Source organism: Myxocyprinus asiaticus, chromosome 17, assembly GCF_019703515.2.
Source record: "Myxocyprinus asiaticus isolate MX2 ecotype Aquarium Trade chromosome 17, UBuf_Myxa_2, whole genome shotgun sequence".
Taxonomy (NCBI): domain Eukaryota; kingdom Metazoa; phylum Chordata; class Actinopteri; order Cypriniformes; family Catostomidae; genus Myxocyprinus; species Myxocyprinus asiaticus.
The window spans coordinates 20371431-20393115 of record NC_059360.1 but is presented as its reverse complement, the minus strand read 5'-3'; the positions used below and the strand labels follow the sequence as shown (position 1 = coordinate 20393115).

The 21685-nt window shown below is 37.5% G+C and overlaps 1 protein-coding gene across 2 annotated transcripts in view; it reads right to left on the bottom strand.

Moving 5' to 3' along the window:
- The window catches only part of mboat2a (membrane bound O-acyltransferase domain containing 2a), a 96152-nt gene that overhangs the window by 31136 nt on the left and 43331 nt on the right, over nucleotides 1–21685 (bottom strand). For both annotated transcript variants that reach the window (XM_051723479.1, XM_051723480.1), the window contains exons 3-5: nucleotides 20961–21038; nucleotides 3840–3935; nucleotides 845–900 (exon numbers count right to left, since the gene is read on the bottom strand). In XM_051723479.1, the coding sequence (XP_051579439.1) occupies nucleotides 845–900; nucleotides 3840–3935; nucleotides 20961–21038 (230 nt within the window). The remainder of the gene's footprint in view (nucleotides 1–844; nucleotides 901–3839; nucleotides 3936–20960; nucleotides 21039–21685) is intronic.

Below are 21685 nucleotides of genomic sequence, written 5' to 3'. Positions count from 1 at the left end.
AATGAAGATTTTTAGAAGCTAGAGCTCTGTCAGGTCCTTATAATGGATGTACATGGGTGCAATCACTTTGACGGTCATAAAGTCAAATTTAGGCAGCAATAAAGTAATCCATGCGACTCCAGTCGATCAATGAATGTCTTCTGAAGTGAATCGATAGGTTTATGTAAGAAACAAGTCGATCATTAAAATGTTTTTAACTTTCAATTGGCGCTTCCATCCAATGTGACATTTGGACCGTCAAAGTGCTGGCATCCATGTACATTTCATTTTTGGGTGAACTATTCCTTTAAATTATTGTAGCACTAAAAATGAGTTCAAAGTATGTTCATGTTGAGATTTTACATATTATGTTGTCTGTCAAGAAGAGAGAAAATAAATCCGGCATATACCGTATGCTTGGTTTGGAGTCACTTACTTTGAAGCTACATGCTGGAAAATAAATAAATAAATAAATCTTATATATATATATATATATATATATAATTAATGAATAACTAGTTGCTTGACCAAAACAAAATGAGTGTCATTTTAAAGCTTAAAGATTAAAGCTAAATCTGTTTCTCATCATATCGCTTCTGAGGATATAGATTTAACCACTGGAGTCATATGGATTGCTTTTATGCTGACTTTATATGCTTTTTGGACCTTCAAAGTTCTGGTCACCATTCCCTTGCACTGAAAGGACCAACAGAGCCGAGATATTCTTCTAAACATCTTTGTTTGTGTTCAGCAGAAGAAAGTTAAGTCATACACATCTGGGATGGCATTAGTTTGAGTAAATGATGAGAGAATTTTCATTTTTGGGTGAACTGTCCCTTTAAGAATTCTTGAAATGTTTCCATACCATCATGAATCTCAAATGCCAAGCTTGTGATCTTCTGTGTGATAACCATCATGGGCCTTGAGAGAGAAAGAAAGAGGAAATGTTTGCAAGAGAGATAAAGACTTGTGTTTCATTCATCAAATATTGATATCTTCAGTGGAGGGTGGCCAATGGATAATATGCTGATATATTATGAACAATTCAATTTAATGGTAGCAGAAGACACACACATAAAATTGCTGAAATTAAACACTTATTTCACAAAATATTTACTGACAATTACAACAACAAAAACATTGAAAACAGAAAATGTTAATTATTAGAATATTTATGAAATATTTATTCAAATGTATATTATGGGTCTGGAATAGAACTTAGTGAGCTGCTTCAATGCCTCCTGCCTAAATAGGCAGCTGCCTTCTATGGCAACATACTAACTGAAATGAGGCCTCAAAAGAGATTGAATTGAAACTAGAGCTGTCAAAATTAACGCGTTAACACGTGATTAATAAAAACAAAACAAAAAACAATGCAATTAATGCATTTATCATTAATAAAGCATAAACCTGCATAAATACTGGTGGGACCAGGGCGGAACCTTTGCGATGTGTCCGCCCGAAGTCATTACACTGACGGACACACCAAAAACACAACAGCAATGGGAAAAGCCTATCACCAAAATGCAGAATGAGACATTGTCTGCACTGCTTCTCATGTGGAGTTCAAAGCAGTGCTTGACATGAATCATGAACGCGGCTTCACAATTGCTGTAGCAAAGCGGGTAGGCACAGTCTGCCAGGTGATTATAATTGTGGAGGAAGAGAGTTTAAGAGATTTAATGCCCATTGCAATGAAAATGCAACCTATGTGGGGACTAGATCTTCCAATTAGTCAAACTCCCACTTAGACTTTGGGAAATGATTAATATGACTTAAATTGGTGCTATTTTAGTGAATTTCTATCTTTATACTGTGGAAGGCTTTGTTTGGAAAATGTTAAAGCATTATTTTTTTTTATTTTTTTTTATTTTTTTTTTTGTTACATATTGTTTTGTTTCCTTTCCTAATTAAGGAAATAAATGCATTTTGACAAGAAAAGAAGTATATATAGAGTCAAATTTCAGCACTTTTAAAATTTGCGATTAATCGTGATTAACCGAAAAATTATGCGATTAATTGCTATTCAAAACTTTAATCCACAGACAAGACTATTTGAAACGCTACACACAGACAGCAACTGCATGTGCCATTCAAATAACATTTCTCAAACGCAGCGCACGGGAGATTCAGTTCGCAATTGTTTTAACGCTATACTCTGAGCATAAACATAATTAAATGAGCATAAACGAGCATAAACATAAATATACATAGCATGCACATTTTTGGGAAAACAGTTAGCTTTATATTATTTTAAACTATTTTTATTGATACTTTTTATTATTGAATAAATAGATAATAAGTATATTTATAATACAATTTTCTTTCTCTTCATCTGCTATATTGGATTTATCTTTCATCGAGCTCATCACAGTGTTCTAGAATTCTAGGATTGCTTTCCCTAAGAATTTGGCCAAAATGAGGTCTCTTTGCTAATTTCATAAAATATTTACCCAAAATTAAATAAAAAAAATTAAATTAACATTTATTATGTTGACAAGACTGTTGTTAGATTTTGGAACCACACTACTGTTAAGCCACATTCACACCGCCAGCGACCTGATCTTCTTAATTTTCAATGAGAGCTGGTGACTTCCTGTTACAGTGATCATTAGCAACACAATGAAGTTTAACTTTATGCAAATGATGAGCGACAACCTGCAGCGACTACCAGTGGGAGTGAAGTCAATAGATCTCATGTCATCTGTCTCCTGTGAGATACTAGAGTAGAGTGCAAGTTTAGCGACTTCACAGTTCTATATGATTTGTCTGAAACCACATCCATATAATATAATAAAACAAATTATGCATGAAAAACCGCATAAGAAATTGTCAGCATTTTGAGTGAGTTTGCTTCATACATTGTCAGATTGTTCATTTTGTTCATGATATGATGCATTAAGCACTGCTGAAGTTTATATAAAAACACTTTACCCTCCATGAAAACTGATTCCTTGTCAAATTAGAATGATATCTTAGTTTAACCCAATATATCTTATTCGTGATCAGATTTTCAAAAGCTATGGCCAGTTGTGGCGTCCACCATTAACATTAGAGCAACAGCAGCAATAACGCCCACTAGCGCCATACAGTACAGAGACTAGCAGCATCAAGCAACAAAGTCGCTGGTGGTGTAAATGGGGCTTGAATCGGGCCAAATGAGGATACCGATTATCTTGTAATGGCTAAATATCAGCCTGGATACTTTGTATTTCCCAAAAAGTAACGACAGACTGATTGGACCAAATCAATAAAAGAATTCTAGAGTATGAGTGTGTATTCACATGAGTACACTGTTAGCTCTGAGAATCAGTGAAAGCCTTTTATTCTCCTGTACTCCATATATAAAGACAATATATCTCTTGAGTCTCTCATTGAATTTATAGAATCTACAGGTAAGTCAAGTAAATAGCCTCCAGATCCTATCAGCCCTTCTTCTCCATCATTTATTATTAATACAGCTGCACTGACCATCTCCACAGAGCTTCTCTATGGTTGAGCTCATGGTGCAGCTCTTTTCTCCATCATCAAAACTGCTTGAAGGTTGAGCTGCTAATCTGATAAGCTTTGATCTTGGGGATATAACTGACACAGATATAGTATTCTTGCTCGAGGCTTCATTTAACATGTATATTTCATTTGTGGGGAACTGGAGTTTTGCTGGATTGCAGCATAAAGCTGAATGGTAAGCATATGTAGAACAAGTTTTTGAAGTTACTGAAAAACTGAACATGTATAGTCTCTTTCTGCTTAATTTATGGGTGGTGAGGTATTAAAAGACACTTATATATAGGGCTTTATGAGACATCTTACGACATAAAAAAAGAAATGACAATTTACTCCAATGAACAACAACTTACCCAGTGAAGTCGGCTGAGTACATGCCATAGTCAAACACATAGACTCTGGTGATTTGGCAGAAACTGAGGTATCCCAGTGTAACCACAAAGCAGTATCTATGCAGAGGAAGGCAAAAGAGGGGCAAACTTGAAAAACATGGTTTAGGAAGCAACGTACTGGCTTTATTTGGAATAACGTCATACTACTCATGCTATTTCTGCACTATACAGCATGCAAAGTTTCTGTGAGCACAAGCTTGATCTTCTATTTCTAGAGTAATCAATATACCCAAAGTAAGATTCCAAAGGGATTCTAAGTCATGAATCATGCCAGCTAGTGGCGAGGTGAATCACAACATTACACACTTTGCAGCAAAAAAGTATAAAAAAATAAAAAATAATGGAAAAAAATTCAAAAGTACAAGACTTTAACGAAATTTCACTGGGGAATAAACAACAATCCTATAAAGCATTGTGGAGGACGTAATCTACATCAACACTGTCCAGAAGCACTGCCAACTTCTCTGGGCTTGTGCTCATCTTAGATGGAAAGTAGAAGAGTGTAACAATGTTTTTTGGTCCGATGAGTCCACATTTCAAATAGCTTTTGAAAAACACAGCCTTCGTGTTCTCCAGGCCAAAGAGGAAAAGGACCATCCAAGCTGTTATCAGCCTCAGGTCCAAAAGTCAGTGTCTGTATGGGCCAGGGGTGTGCCAGTGGCATGGGTAACATGCACATCTGTGAGGGCACCATTAATGCAGACAGATATGTACAAATTTTGGAGCAGCATATACTGCCATCCAGCACCATCTTTTCCAGGGACGTCCCGGCATTTTCAGCAGGACAAATTCAAACCACATACTGCCCGGATTACAAGTGCATGGCTGTGTGATCAGAGTGTGGGTGCTAGATTGGCCTGCCTGCAGTTCTGACCATCTCCAATTGAGAATGTGTGGTGCATTATGAAGCACACTATACAGCAACGAAGACCCCGTACAATTGTGCAGCTGAAGACCTGCATAATGGATGAATGGGGGATATTCCACTTTTTAAACTTAACAAACTTGTGTCTTCAGTGCCTAAATGCTTAATAAGTGTTATTAGAACAAATGGTGATGTTTCACAGTGGAAAACACTCGACTGTCCCAACTTTTTTGTAGTGTGTGCCAATCATCTGAAATTACTGTACATAAAAATAATAATAAAAAACAAAAAAACAATGAAATTCACAAGGTAAAACATCATATAATGTATAGTTGTAGTGCTTTCAATATAGCAAATGATGAATATAATTTACAAATCACTCCTTTTTGTTTTTATTGCATTTTTCATACTGTCCCAACTTTTTCAGAATTGGGGTTATAGTTCTTCACCATGTAATTACACTATTAAACACTTTTTTAAACAAAATAAAGTTGAAATAACATGGATTGAGGGCCGAGGATATTAACTGGTTTGCCAAGCATTTGTCTGTCTTTAATGATTTATAAGTTATCATTAACATAAATTCTATTTAATCTATTTAAAGGTATAGTTCACCCAAAAATTTCACCATTTACTCAACCTCATTCCATCCCAGATGTGTATGACTTTCTTCCTTCTGCAGAGCACAAATGAAAATTTTTAGAAGAATATTTCAGCTCTGTAGGTCCTTTTAATGCAAGTGAAAGGTGGCCAGAACGGTCCAAAAAGCACATAAAAGCAGCATAAAAGTAATTCATAAGACTCCAGTGGTTAAATCCACATCTTAAGAAGCAATATTATAGGTTTGGGTGAGAAACAGATAAAAATCTAAGTCCTTTTTTTACTCTAAATTCTCCTATCTGACCAGTAGGTAGCGATATGCACGAAGAATGCGAATTGCCAAAAACAAAAGAAGAATGTGAAAGTGAAAGTGGAGATTTATAGTAACAAAGGACTTAAATATTGATTAGTTTCTTACCCACACCTATCATATCACTTCAGAAGAATGGTTCTGGCCACCATTCACTTGCATTGTGTGGACCTACAGAGCTGAGATTTTCTTCTAAAAATCTTCGAAAGAAAGTCATACACATCTGGGATGGCATAAGGGTGAGTAAATGATGAGAGAATTTTCATTTTTGGGTGAACTATCCCTTTAATCAAATTAGAATAAATGAATTTTTACCTCTGGAATTCGACTGTTGTCTTCTATTGTAACATCTCCTTCTCAACTGGTTATTTCTTTGGACTATGAAAATGTTGTCATTTTCACAAATTAGTAAGCAATATATAGAATACATTGTACAGTAAGCAGTACGCTAGCATTCCATTCTGAACATAATCACTGGCAAAGCAGCAAATTCACTACATCAAAATAACCAAACATCCACTTGAAAACAATTTCGATGAACTTTCAAGTGGAATTAAATAAAAGCAAAGAGAAAACTAGTTGAAATTAAAATCTATGGCTTCAGTATTTCGAAATTCTGAACATTATTCATTTTTTATAATATTTATGCCCACAAATATCCTAAGTAAGAGATGTCACCTATATAAAAATAGCCCAAGCCCCCACTTTACTAAAATACCTCACATCTGATAAATGATTACAGATGCTAATTCATGCAAGCTATTTGCATACTACAAAAATAAATTTGTGAGTGAGAGTGATAAAAGCTGTGCTCCCTAAAGCGTGATGTCAGAACAACATTATCAAACGTGCCATAATTTCAGCTCTGCTTATAAACTTCCTCCCACAATCCGATTACGATTCCTCTTTTATTCAACATATTAATCATCAAAGGGAGATAACAGGCACAAAAGTTAACAAAGACTTCACCTGATACTGAGAAAGGCCTCCGTTTGAGGCAAAAGCCTTTGATATTCCTCTCACTAGCAGCCGCACTCAGCTGCAGAACATTTGGCATGTAACACTTCGAGTTTTGACCCCGACAAATTCATGCCATGCACACAGAGTGCCAGTGGCTGACATTCTGTCATCACTTAAACACCCTCATGTTGTTTCAAACCTGCATGACATTTAATTCCTCTAAGGAACAAAAAAGGAGATGTTAGGCAGAATGTAAGCCTCAGTCACCATTCACTTTTATTGCATCTTTTTTCCATACAAGGAAAGTGAACCATGACTAAGGCTTTTGTGTTCCACCGAAGAAAGGAAGACATACAGTTCTAGAACAACATTAGGGTAAGTAAATTAAGACAACACTTTTGGGTAAACTATGCCTTTAAGCAGCCCTAGATTCTTTACTAGGCATCAGTGGGCAAATTCTTGGCATTCTAGTCTCTGTCTTTGCCTCTGACATAGCCGATTTTACATCCTTATAGTCTCACTCACAATATTTAGAGGCCGTGCCAGCTCAGCTTTAACAATAAGGCCCTTTATCAAAGCTCTGAGCAGCACTGTGTGTACTATCAAAGACCTTTTTCTGTAGGAAGATTGTGCAGAGGTTGTTGCCTGGTTGCACAGAGAACACAGTGTGATGGTACAGTTACAGGGCTGGATTGTGGCATGTCAATCATTTCACTTAAAGAAATAGTTTAACCAAAAATGAAAATTATTTAATCATTTACTCACTCATGTTGCTCAAAACCCACATGACTTTCTTTCTTACATGAAATACAAAAGAAAACATTTTCTTAAAATTTTCACATGCCTTTTTGCCCTTTGTGAAGGTGAGGGTGTGATCGAGCGTTCGTCTGGGGAGAGAAGAAGTGGTAAGGGTTTCACCGGAGATGAATTGCTAGTAATTGAATTGCTGGAGGAAATCTTCCGATCCCTTGCCAGCATCCACCAGGGACAACACCAGGCCCTCATGAATCTTCAGAGAGAGCAGCAACAGCGTTTGGAGGCGCTCCTTCGGGCCCAGGAGGAGGACTGACAGGTGCTGTGGAGCTTAGTACCCCAGGAGGGGGTGGCCGCAGCATTCCCGGTAGCAGCGCATCCCCACGTGTTGCTTATTAAAATGGGCCTCAAGATGATCTGGAGGCATACCTTGAGCTCTTCGGGAACAGTGGAACAGTGGTCGGTGCACCTTCTGCCGCTGCTGCCCAGATCGCAGCGAAACAGCTTCCGGTCGCCAACCTCCTGGACTACTCAGTGATGAAAAAGTCCATCTTGCAACGGGTCAGCCGCAGCCCAGAAGAACACCGCCAGAGCTTCCGCTCCTTGACGCTGAGCGAGGTTGGCCGCCCGTTTGACTTTGCCCAGCTGCTCTGCGACATCTGCCGGCAGTGGGTGCCGGTTAAGGAGGATAGCGATGCCAATGACGTAATCAACCTAGTAGTACTGGAGCAGTTCTCTCCCAGTTGCCGAAGGGGACGGCCGAGTGAGTCCAGTGCCACCGACCGGCATGGCTGGACAAAGTGGTGGAAGACAATCTGGCAGCGAATATGGGGGCCAGCACACCCCACACTCTTTCTTCCACTAATGTCTCCTCCCCTGTTCAGTGCGAAGCGCTGGCAGGGGAGGCATGGCCTGGGCTGTATGTGGCTGCTCCACATCAGGCTGACGCTGGGGAAGGGGAGGTGTCATCCTCCCCTGCCCTTAGGGAATTCCCGGTAGGGGATTTCCCTTTAGAGCAGTTGTAAGACGAAACCCTGAGGCACACATCTGACCAAATGATAGTGATTGATGGTCAATGTCTTCAGCTGGGCATTGCACTCACATAACCATATTTTTCAATTATAAAAGATCGGTTGTATACAGTGACACAGGAGCTACTTTGTGTGTTGGCCATTGCCGTAGTTCACTTTCCTTTGAAGCTTCACTGTTACGCCTTGTGCTAACGTGTTTGTGTTTATAAGAATAAAGACTGACATACCCGAGTTGGAATTGCCATCTCCTGCTTCCTCATTCATTTAACATCGTGACACCCTTAAATGACATATGGCCATATCAATATCAATATATAGTATATCAATACCATCAAACATCACTGATTTTGTGTCACAAAGTCATAATTGTTGGTCACGAGACATGCAAGAACCAATGTGGTATGATGTTATTGACGGAATCAGCATATTTGATTTTGGCACTGTATACATGTAGTTATCAAAGCTTTGAATTAATTTGAGAATGCTTATCAACTTAAATTTCGGTCTGTTCATATACACTGTGATTGTATGCCTTCAGAAGATTTGGAACATAGTTCACAAGCCATATCGACTAATTTTACTCTGGGTTTTATGGTGCTTTTAGTCTCCAGCCCAAACCTACTATTCACATTAATTTTATGGTGAATAGACGTGTGAAGATATTAAGACATTTTACCTTTTGTTTTACACGGAAGAAAGAATGTCATAAGAGTGTGGAGCGACATTAGGGTGAGTAAATAATGACAGAATTTTTATTTTTGGGAGAACTATTCCTTTAGTTTTTACAAAAAAATCTTGCTATTTTGAAGTAAAAATCAGTGTGATGTATTATGTAGAATTCATTTAATTCAAACTTTACACAAGGGGTTTTCAAACTGGGGTCCAGGGACTCCCAGGGGGCCACAAGGGGGTGCTAAGGGGTCCACGGGAAAATTAGACATATATACACTGGCGGCCAAAAGTTTTGAATAATTTATGCTGTTTTGGAAGGAAATTGATACTTTAATTCACCAAAGTGACATTCAAATGATCACAAAGTATAGTCAGGACACAAAGCAGCACCATCATTTTTGAAAAAAGTAATTTTTGATCAAATCTAGACAGGCCCCATTTCCAGCAGCCATCACTCCAACACCTTATCCTTGAGTAATCATGATAAATTGCTAATTTGGTAATAGAAAATCACTTGTCATTATATCAAACACTGCTGAAAGCTATTTGGTTTGTTAAATTAATCTTAACATTGTCTTTGTGTTTGTTTTTGAGTTGCCACAGTATGCAATAGACTGGCATGTCTTCAGGTCAATATTAGATCAAAAATGGCAAAAAAGAAACATTCTCTAGAAACTCATACAAAGGTGTACACTACAGTCTTCAAAGACAAATGACAACTGGCTCTAACAAGGGCAGAAAGAGATGTGGAAGGCAAGATGTAAAACTAAACAAGAGGATAAGTACATCAGAGTCTCTGTTATGAGAAATAGACGCCCCATGTCCTCAGCTGACAGCTTCATTGAATTCTACCCTCTCAACACCAGTTTCATGTACAACAGTAAAGAGAAGACTCAGGGGTGCAGGCCTTATGTGAAGAATTGCAAAGAAAAAGCCTTTTTTTTTCCATTAACATTTTTTTATTGATTCGTACATACAACAAGAAAAACAAAACTATATACACTGAATCAATATTTAACCCCCACTATTCTACTCTGCCCCACTCCAATCATCAACCCCACCCTGACCCTCAACGAACATCCCTGTGGTCACATATAAGTATATACACACACACACACAAACACACACACCAAAAAAAAAAAAAAGTATATATATATATATATATATATAATAATCATACACATTTAAAACTATACTTCTCTCTCTACAGCCCCTCCCCGAGAGTCCCCCAAAAATGCCAAATAACTGCCCCATTTCCCATCAAACACATCCCAGATCCCCAGCCTTCTATATGACACCTCCTCGAAAGCTGCCACCCTCCTCATCTCCGCGCACCACTCTCGAAATGAGGGTGCTCCAGCCGACTTCCAACCCCTTAAAATAATCTGTCTACCTATCATAATACTGGTTTTTATGTGTTTATCCCCTATATTGATGACCGCCCTATCGCCTATATTACAAAGTCTGGGGTTAAATGAAATTTGATTGCCCAATACGTCACACAAAAAACTCTGAACCTTCAACCAAAAGTCTTGGATCTTAACACACCTCCAAAAAACATGGGTTGTGTCTCCATCTTCTGATTGGCATCACCAGCAGGTGGGTGTGTCTTTAAGATCAATCCTATACAATCTAGATGGGGTCCAATAGAATCTATGTAAAATCTTGAATTGCTTGCATCTCTAGATACAGACTTGACGTTTTTTAGAATCCTAGCCCACACTCCCTCCTCCAATACCAAGTTTAAATCTTTCTCGCATAATCTCTTGATAGAAGTTAAAGCTCCATCCCCCAGACTCTGAATTAGCAGGGAGTAATACACTGATGCCTCATGAACTTTTCCAAAACCAGTAATCACCACTCCCAGAGGATCTGCCACTTTAGGGGGGTGTACGCTACTCCCCAAAATAGTATAGAGCAGATGGCGTATAGTGTATTGGGTGCGCCTTTTGCAATTGAAGATTTTACATCGATTTTATTGGACCCCCTCTAGATTGTATAGGCTTGGTCTTGAAGACACACCCACCTGCTGGCGATGCCAATCAGAGGATGGAGACATAACCCATGTCTTTTGGGGGTGTGTTAAGATCCAGGAGTTTTGGTTGAAGGTTCAGAGTCTTGTGTGTGATTTATTGGGTACTCGCTTTCATTTTGCTCCAGACTCTGTATTTTGGGCAATGGGGCAGTCATCGACAATGAGAACAGACACATAAAGTGTTGGGTCCTAACTAGCGTCATGATTGCCAGACAGATTCTTTTAAGGGGTTGGAGGTCGGCTGGAGCACCCTCATTTCAGGAGTGGTGCTCGGAGATGGGGAGGGTGGCAGCCTTTGAAGAAGGATCTTTTAGAAGACTACACTGTTAAAGATTTTCCCGTCAAAAATATACATTGCCAAAGCATACATACTTATTCAAGTGCAAAGGCTTATGGTTATTTCACCATCATAACCCACAATGCAGTGCTATACTGTTATTTTACTGTGTACAGGGTTTTTTTGTTTTCATAAACAATATACTGTTCAATCCTGGCAACATTTTACATGTAATATGTACATTGCTTCAAAGGTTGATTTATACTTTATTTTTTATTTGACTTCTCATTAGACAGATAAGTGAAGGCTGATGCGAGATGATAAAGAACAGAGGAGTTGGTCAGAAACATCATGAACACTAACCATGTGCCACAAACTTTTTTCATGGGGGGTTTTAAAATATACGTTTCAAAATGTCACTATAGCTTTCACCAAGATGATATATCATGATTTTGTATGTTCATTTTCCCCTAATGCCTTGCAAACAACAGCTATTTACCGTAAAACTAGTCACTTCACAGTGAGCCTGCTCTTGATCTCCCACATGCAAACTATTGTATTTAAGAATCACAGTATATTGCTGTAGGAATTTGGTTGTAAATTTACAGCAATTTTTTACAGTGTAGGAAAATTGAATTTGTTTATGGAGAAATGGGGGCAGATACTTGACGTGTGTTTTTTTTTTGTGTGTGTGTGTGTGTCTATAATCATATTCCTATAAATATAAAAAATATTCCTCAAAGAGTGTACATGGAAAGACGATGCACAAAAGGGCACTCAACACACATTTTGTTTGTGTGTGTGTGTGTGTGTGTGCACGCACATGTCCGAGGACTTTGTGTGTGCTAACACACATCCACATATGTGCTCATCTAAAGGATTGGAATGCTCCTGAACACTTAATATTTCTGTACTTTGTAGTCTACAATGGCTGGTCACTTTAGACCAAGAACACAGGTGTATCAAAGTGAAATAAAACCAGTACAATTTTACGAAAATGATCTAAAACAAATTTGTGTGTTCAGATGCCCTGTGTGAATAAAGTCAAGGAATTTTATTCCAACTGGATGAAATAAACTACAGTTTTCAGATTTAAAAAAAAAAAAAAAAAAAAAAAAAAAAAAAAAAGGGAATTAGTCAGTTTTGACGGGAAAACAATAATAGGGTTACGGTTCATATACAAACATTAATAGTGAAAACAAAATGGTAAGGAAAAAACACTGTAATACATAATACATATTTTGGAGTATTTTTTATTTTATTTTTTATTACAAGGGGATCATCATATTTGGGTGTCCTGGGCATAGAAAAGTTTGAACCCCTGCTTTACACAACATAAAAGTTTCTTCCCAGTCCACCAAAGGCAGTAAAACACAATAGTGTATTGAAATTGTGTTGAAAATAATAGGTGCCTCCTGCCTGGATCCACCATTATGAATGGATTTTCCAAGTTAACATCCATGCATGCTTTGTCCCTTTGGTTGTGAACTACACTGGTACATGGAGGTCAGTCAATCAAATCAGAATTCATTTACTCCTAGACGTCTTAAAGGTACAGAAGCAAAAACAGCCTGTTTAATTCTAAGTGTCAGACAAAGGGTGGAAAATGGTCACGTATAACTTAATTACGACTGTTTTTGGTGCAAGAAACCTTTAATATGATAAAATACAAGGATACCGGCCCTTTATTAAAAAAAAAAAAAAAACCTGCAGTACATTAGCCAGGATGTAAACACCCACAGAAGTGTTATGTGACAAAAAGCAAGGTGAGAATAACACAGAGAGTCACACTGAGCTTCCTTAGTGAGCTAATCATGGAAACAAGACAACCACAGCAACAAACCAGAAACAAAAACAAAGTGAGCAGTCCCCAGTCACCGCATAGAAAGCACAGTGCTACAACAACGACTCTTATTCCCTTTCACACAAATCACGAGTTAAACTGCAGATTATCAGTTATAGTCATAGACACTTACTTTTCATACCGTTCCTCACACCATGCTATCTTATCACATCAAAACACTTTTACTATAGTGAATGACATGTAAGACGATACATTTTAAATGTTAGCATTACGTAACCAACTACATTTACATGCTTGTTTGCGTGTAATCAAATCGCACAGTATAGCCCAACTGCACTCACAATGCAAAAGACCGGGGTACAAGTCCCAGAGAGCAGGTTTAGGTTTAGGGTTTAGGGTAGGGAGGTCGATTTTGTTGATTTAAAACTTGATCGCCACAGTCTCATTTTTTTCATGAGATCAGGCTTGGATTTGTTAAAATCCCTAACCCCAAGTATGAGCAATAACAAGGATGTAGATTGTGGGGGACCAAACAGAAAAGTTTTGGAATCGCTAAATGGAAAAAACCCATTTCACTGACCACAAATCAGGACATTGGGGGGGATATGTTAGATTTATTACTGCAACAATAGGCATGTGAAAATTCAAATGTCACTGGAATGCATAAACTCTGATATCTTGCCTTTCAAGTGACATACAGTGTCCTATAAATACACATTTGCACTGTTCACCTCCAATATGACAGAGAATAACGGCGGTGACCTATAAGGAGGGCAGCTCTTTTTTTAAACCTTCTCCTGATAGGTTCTATTTTAACTTGGCAATAACCACCGCACACAGTATCAAGCTGATAATTTATAAAGGTGAGACACAGAGGCGAGTCTTTATCAGCGCTCAGTAGATGGGGTCTCGTCTGCACCATAAAACCCTTTTCTCACATGCCTGAGTGGAAATATATTAAAGCAATATATCATGTGATAAGTGTCATTTTTAATGAAAAGAGGGACAACAACATCAGAGTGCAATAAACAACAAATAATATCAGAGGATGGCTGATGTTATGAGAGCGGCAGTCATTCTGTGCTCGCGTTCATACACAGTACGTGCGCTCACGCGCAGTGTGTCAAGCAAACATGCACGCTCGCGGGGCTGGGTAGCTCAGCGAGTAAAGACGCTGACTACCACCCCTGGAGTCGCAAGTTCGAATCCAGAGCGTGCTGAGTGACTCCAGCCAGGTCTCCTAAGCAACCAAATTGGCCCGGTTGTTAGGGAGGGCAGAGTCACGTTGGGTTAACCTCCTCGTGGTCGCTATAATGTGGTTCTCGCTCTCGGTGGGGTGTGTGGTGAGTTGTGCGTGGATGGCGCGGAGAATAGCGTGGGTCTCCACGTGCACTGTGTCTCCGCGGTAACGCACTCAACAAGCCACGTGATAAGATGTGCGAATTGACGTCTCAGGTGCGGAGGCAACTGAGATTCGTCCTCTGCCACCCGAATTGAGGCGGGTCACTACGCCACCATGAGGACTTAAAGCGCAATGGGAATCTGGCCTTCCAAACTGGGGAGAAAAGGGGAGAAACAACAACAACAACAAAAATGCGCACTTGCAATCTCACTTGAGTTACTCAACAAGCCACAAATCTGTCTAATCTCTTGAATAGCTCGCCATCAGAGATATGTACTCGTCATGACAACAGTATTTACAGGAAAGAATAACAGTTGTTCCTGCAGTGATGGCGCAAAACGCTTAGGGAGTTGAACAAATCTTTATGACTTGTCACTGAAGGAATTTTGGTGCTAATTTTGGACATATCGCTCGTGTTTTTGAACATATCTCTAGTGTATGTGATGTTGAACACTCATGGTGTTTGTTAGTTGATAATCACAGTGACAACAGAACTGATCTATATCAGAAAATAGAACTGTTACACCCTTATGTTTAAAATAATTACTAAAAGGGATAGTTGACCCAAAAATGAAAATTCATCATTTCCTCACCCTCGTGCCATCCCAAATGTGTATGACATTCTTTCTGCTGCTGCACATAAATGAAGATGTGTAGAAGAATATTTCAGCTCTGTAGGTCCATACAATGCAAGTAAAAAGTGGCCAGAACTTTGAAGCTCCAAAAATTACATTAAGGAATCAAAAGTAATCCATAATACTCCAGTGGTTAATTCCATATCTTCTGAAGTGATATGAAAGGTGTGGGTGAGAAACGATTCAATATTTAAGTCCTTTTTTACTATAATTCACTATTTTTACTTTCACATGTGGCACCTGTTTAGTTTCACTTTCACATCTGAAAGTGCAAGTGGAAATTTAAAGTAAAAAAGCCAAGGACTTAAATATTGATGTCTCATCCACTGAGCGGAGATATTTTTTCTAAATAATAATCATTTGTCTTCAGCAGAAGAAATAAAGTTATGCACATCTGGGATGGCATGAGGTTAAGTAAATGATGAGATAATTTTCATTTTTAGGTGAACTATCCCGTTAACTATCATTCCAACATTTTTACTATAACAATGTTAACTTATAATTACATATACATACATACATACATACATACATATACATACATACACACACATATATTATATATATATATATATATATATATATATATATATATACACATACACTACCGGTCAAAAGTTTTGAAACACTTGACTGAAATGTTTCTCACAATCTTAAAAATCTTTTGATCTGAAAGCATATGCTTACATGTTTGAAATTAGTTTTGTAGACAAAAATATAATTGTGGCAACATATTAATTTATTTCATTATAAAACTAAAATTTAATAAAAATAAAGCAGTTTTTGAAATTGATGACTTGGACCAAATAATAAAGAAAAGCAGCCAATAAGTGCCCAACATAGATGGGAACTCCTTCAATACTGTTTAAAAAGCATCCCAGGGTGATACCTCAAGAAGTTGGTTGAGAAAATGTCAAGAGTACATGTCTGCAAATTCTAGGCAAAGGGTGACTACTTTGAAGATGCATAACACAGTTTTGATTTATTTTGAGTTATTTAACATAATTCCCATAGTTCCATTTATGTTATTCCATAGTTTTAATGACTTTACTATTATTCTAAAATGTGAAAAAATAACTATAATGTAACTATAGACTGAATATATATACACACACATATATATACATATACATATACATATACCCACACACACACACACACACACATTATTATTGGAAGTGATTTTCCAAAAACATTTTTATTAGTGTTAGGGGCAGTCTATAGTTACATATATATATATATATGTAAAATCACTTCCAATTGAGGATGTCCCGGATGTCCCTAAAGGAGATTTTGTCATATTTACGTAACTTTTTGGGACAATTTTCAATTTCCCTTCATCCTTTGCTGTCTCTCTCTCATCTCCTTTGAGCAATGGAGCATGCCATCACTCTATTACAGAGAGATCTCCTCCTGGAGTTTCAAAAGGGCTGTTTCTTCACACTGCATCCTTAATGCAGTCTCTCTGCTCACTGCTGGGACAGGAACAGACTACATCTCTATCATCCCTACAGGACTCCTGCACAAGTTCTTCTCATCAAATGTCTTTTACAGTTCCACATACAAATTTGGCGCTTTTCCCTTTTCTTAGACTAAAATAAAAACAAGAAACAGCCTAGATCCATTGGATAAGAGCGCAATCAATCTTGTTTCATAATGACTGCAAGTGTCGATAACAATGTGATCTGGCATGTTATCTCATTCCCAATTTTCCAGTGTCTCATCACCATATATGTGAAGACCCATTCCTGTCACTCAGAAGCTCTACATTTACATAAACACAGCCTGTCTAATTACCACTGCAGCAAGTACTGTAGATTAATTGCACATTCAAACATTACAGTTCAAGGTTCTAGATTGTATAGTCTAGTAGTATCAAAGTTTTAGTAGGTTAAAGGAATGTTCTGGGTGCAACACAAGTTTAGCTCTATTGACAGTATCTGTGACATGCTGTCGATTACCAAAGAAAATTATTTCCACTCATCTCTCAGTTTGTAAAAAACACAAATATTGTGTTTGCTGTAATGCATTTAAAATGAATGCATATGGGGCAAGACAAATGGTTTAATAGCAGAAATGTGAAGCTTGTATTTTTGTTAAAGCACTCACCAATTTATTCAACACTCTACACAAAACTTGTTATTTGAGCTGTAAAGTTGTCAAAATCATCCTTTTGGCAGTGAGACTTAGAAAACAGGGTGGGAATGTTTTTTTCTGAAATAGTTTTGCGTGCATTCGCAATACGTTTTGCATTCCCATGCAATAAATTTTGCGTTCTCTCACAGTAGTTTGCATTCCCTCGCAATAAGTTTTGCATTCCCTTGCAATAGTTTGAGTTCCCTCGCAATAATTTTTGCTTTCCCTCACAATAGTTTGCGTTCTCCGCAATAGTTTGCCGTTCCCTCGTAAGAAGTTTGCATATCTTCACAATAAGTTTTGCATTCGTTCAGAATACTTTGCGTTCGTTCACAATAGTTTGAATTCCTTTGCAATAAGTAGTGCAATTGCTCAGAATAGTTTGCATTCCCTCGCAATAAGTTTTGCATTCCCTTGCAGTAGTTTGCATTTCTTCACAATAAGTTTTGCGTTCATTCAGAATACTTTGCATTCGTTCGCAATAGTTTGCATTTCTTCACAATACGTTTTGCGTTCATTCAGAATACTTTGCATTCGTTCGCAATAGTTTGCATTCCTTCGCAATAAGTTTTGCATTCGCTCAGAATTGTTTGCATTCCCTCGCAGTAAGTTTTGCATTCCCTCGCAGTAGTTTGCATATCTTCACAATAAGTTTTGCATTCGTTCAGAATACTTTGCGTTCGTTCGCAATAGTTTCCATTCCTTCACAATAAGTTTTGCATTTGCTCAGAATAGTTTGCATTCCCTCGCAATAAATTTTGCATTCCCTCGCAATAGTTTGCGTTCCCTCGCAATAAGTTTTGCATTCCCTCGCAAGAAGATTTGCGTTCCCTTGCAATATATTTTGTGTTCTCTCGCAATAGTTTGCGTTCTCTCGCAATAAATTTTGCATTTCCTCGTAATAGTATGCATTCAAATTACTTAATTTGTATCTATTGCTGGTAAGTTTTGCGTTCCCTCGCAAGAAGTTTTGCGTTTCCTCGCAGTAGTTTGCATTCCCTCGCAATAAGTTTGCGTTCGTTCACAATTGTTTGCGTTCCCTCGAAATAGTTTGCATTCCCTCGCAATAGTTTGCATTCCCTCACAATAGTTTGTGTTCTTTTGCAGTAAGTTTTTCCTCACAATAAGTTTTGCGTGTCCTCGCAATAAATTTGCCATGGTTTTACTACAGTAACCATATTTTAACCATTATATTCATTGTGAAACCATTGTGATAATACAGGAAAACAAAAACTATGGTAATAAAAATCATAATTTTGTGGCTATTATGGTTTTACTATACAAATACCATAGTTTAATTATGGTTACTGTAGTAAAACCATGGCAAATTTATTGCGAGGCTTTACTATATACTATTTTCCTTTGAGAAGTAACCATTTTTTATTTTTTTTGCGGAAACCATGGTTTTACAGTATACAGTATAAGACAGTATACTGTATCCATATAGTAACCATGGATTTACTATGGATTAACTCTGGTTATCTTATGGTTTTACCATGGTATTTGTAGTAAAACCATCATTCCCGTTAACAAAAAAATATATACCATAGTTTTCGTTGTCCTGTATTATTACTATGGTTTTACTACGAATATTGGAGGTTAAAATATGGTTACTGTACTAAAACCATGGTAAATTTATTGTGGGGGAATGCAAAACTATTGTGAGGGCATGCAAAACTTATTGCAAGGGAAAGCAAATTATTGTGAGGGAACGCAAAACTATTTCAGGAAAAAAACTCACTGTCCTCTAAGGGGCTCCGTAGTGACTACTGTTCTAGATGGATGAATTTTTGGTTATGTGTTACCAACTACATTATATAAGTAGTTTTATTTTACATTTCATTATGGAAATTGTAAAGCACTGTTTACTTAATTTTTATCTATTGCTGGTAATTTATTTATTTATTCATTTTATTAGGCCTGCTGTTCACTTGTCTTAATATATATTACTTAAAACTAACTAACTAAAACTAAGCAATTTTGTCTATTTTATAATATATTATAATCTAAATATTTTTATTTTTATTGAAATATTTAAATAAATATTTAATTTCTTAAATAGAAAGCAAGAAGTTTGTTCAACTTACATTCCAGAACATTCCTTTATGCACATGCAGTTAAAATATCTTTACTGATAATGATCAGTTATGCAAACGTCTGGGGATCAACGGTCAACTTGTCATCATGACATGTTCGACAAGTAGAAGGTCATAAATCATTCTGGCAGGACTTCTGGCTAGATATTCTGGTGTACGTGCCAAGGTCTGGTGACCTAGGACTGATGACCCTTCAGCAATCTAAATCTCTCAAAAGAAAATGCTGCTATCAGTGTGATCTGTGACTAATACTGTTTTCCATTTAAAGTCAGATGTGGGATATTCCTACTTGATATATCCAGCTTCCGACCTTATACCACTCTGTTGATCATTACTCACCAGATGATGTATAAAGAAACAAATTAAATATGTATATTTATGAACAGAATGTACCATCTTTTACACACCTGTCTTTACTGCTGTTTATTACCATGTAATGTAAGAACTTTTAAAGCATTTTATGCATTTTAGGTGCTTAAAAGTGTTTGTAATTAACTGTGTACATCTTCCTGGGTGCCGCATGTTCGTGTGATGCCATACGCCCACGTCTTAGCAAAGTCAGGGTTTAAAATTGCCTTAAATTGACTTGGGTATTCAAGTGGTATTCAAGTAGGAAAACATCACAAGTTGGATTCAAACCCCAGCCGTCCATGCAACAATATCAATATATGTACTCTAACTCCAGGCCATTGAATTTTCTCCAACATCCAATTTGCATTTTTTCATAGACTTGTCTGGTTACACTAATCTACTGGGGTGCAAATAGCCATGCTGTGTGGCCAGTGCTATTTAAAACCAGTGCAAATAGTCACTCTGTTTCTAATGGCATCCTTTGCTGTTGACATGACCTAGGCCTCAGTTTTGCATTAGTGTGGTTTGAATAGTAATCAGTATTGAGCAACACTGGTTATTTTATAGCAGCCCAGAGCAGGAGAGAACACCACTTGGTCCAGTCCATCCATTTATCCGACCCCAGATCAGAGGAGCAGTCACTCATCCTGCAACATAATGGGCGCTCACTTGTTCCCACAGGACTTTTTACTATACGAATGACATGGATGGGTGCGAGCAGTATGGATTCATCTTCCACAAGCCAATCACAGGGATAAATTAATTTTGCCGTGCACAGTCAAAATGTATCGCATTTTGTCAAAATTGATTTAGGACAGAAATCGGGTCTGTTATTTATGATTATCCTGTGACTGATGGATTTGGTTCAACTATGTAGCTCAACAGTAGCTACAAAATCCACACTTAAACTAAAGTAATTTTGAAGTAATTTTTCTCAGTTTCAGCATAGGGCAGAATAACTCTGCATATTGCCACCTATTTTAAAACCTCATGAAACTGGATGGCAGTAGCTTGACACTGCAAAGAACACTGAAACATGTCACTGTGTCATTGTGCATTTGAGTTTTGATTTAACATGTTGTTGTTCCTGTTGTTGGTAGCAGGGCTTATTTGATGTTACAATTGATGTAGGTGTTTACGGAGGTTTGTACTCACTTGTGCATGTGCTCCACTCCTGTGAAAAGCATTACGCCGTAGGCAAGACCACTCTGAACAAGAAAGTGTAAGGCATACCTAAAATGAAGCACAGGGGAGAAGAGGATACCAGTGAGGAATAGTCTAATGTCATATCTTTCTGCAACAAAAACTGACTCTGGGCAGCTGACATAAAATTTCATGTTACTTCAATCACTTTTATCTTATACATTTCATCATTATATACTGTAAAAAGAGGTAACCTGCAGTTGTTACAGTGAGGATTATTACTATTATAAAATAAGGACATATGCGACACATTTGATCTTAGGACTACTCTCTTTCCATTATGTTCACTGAATGATGCATGACTTCCTGTGTGGTCTAGAAATGCATGGAGACTGCTCTGGATCATTAGATGTGTTTGAGTGTCAGACTACCTATGACTCCAACTGATGCAATATATTCATTCATACACTTGTGATCACAGTGTGACAACGTTTTTATAAAAACAACTTGTGGTGTGGTTATTAATCAACTCTGGGGCATTTTTGGGCTGCCACCTGCAATTTTTACACTCAAATTTAAAAGCTCACCATTTACACGTACTGAGGACTAATTGCCAAAAATTGGTCACATTTATTTTCAGAATTTTTTAGATGATTTGTTCCTTCTGGACTGCACATTTTGTGCTAGACATCTAAGATATAACATTGGATTATTCACACAAGCAAGCTCACAGACAA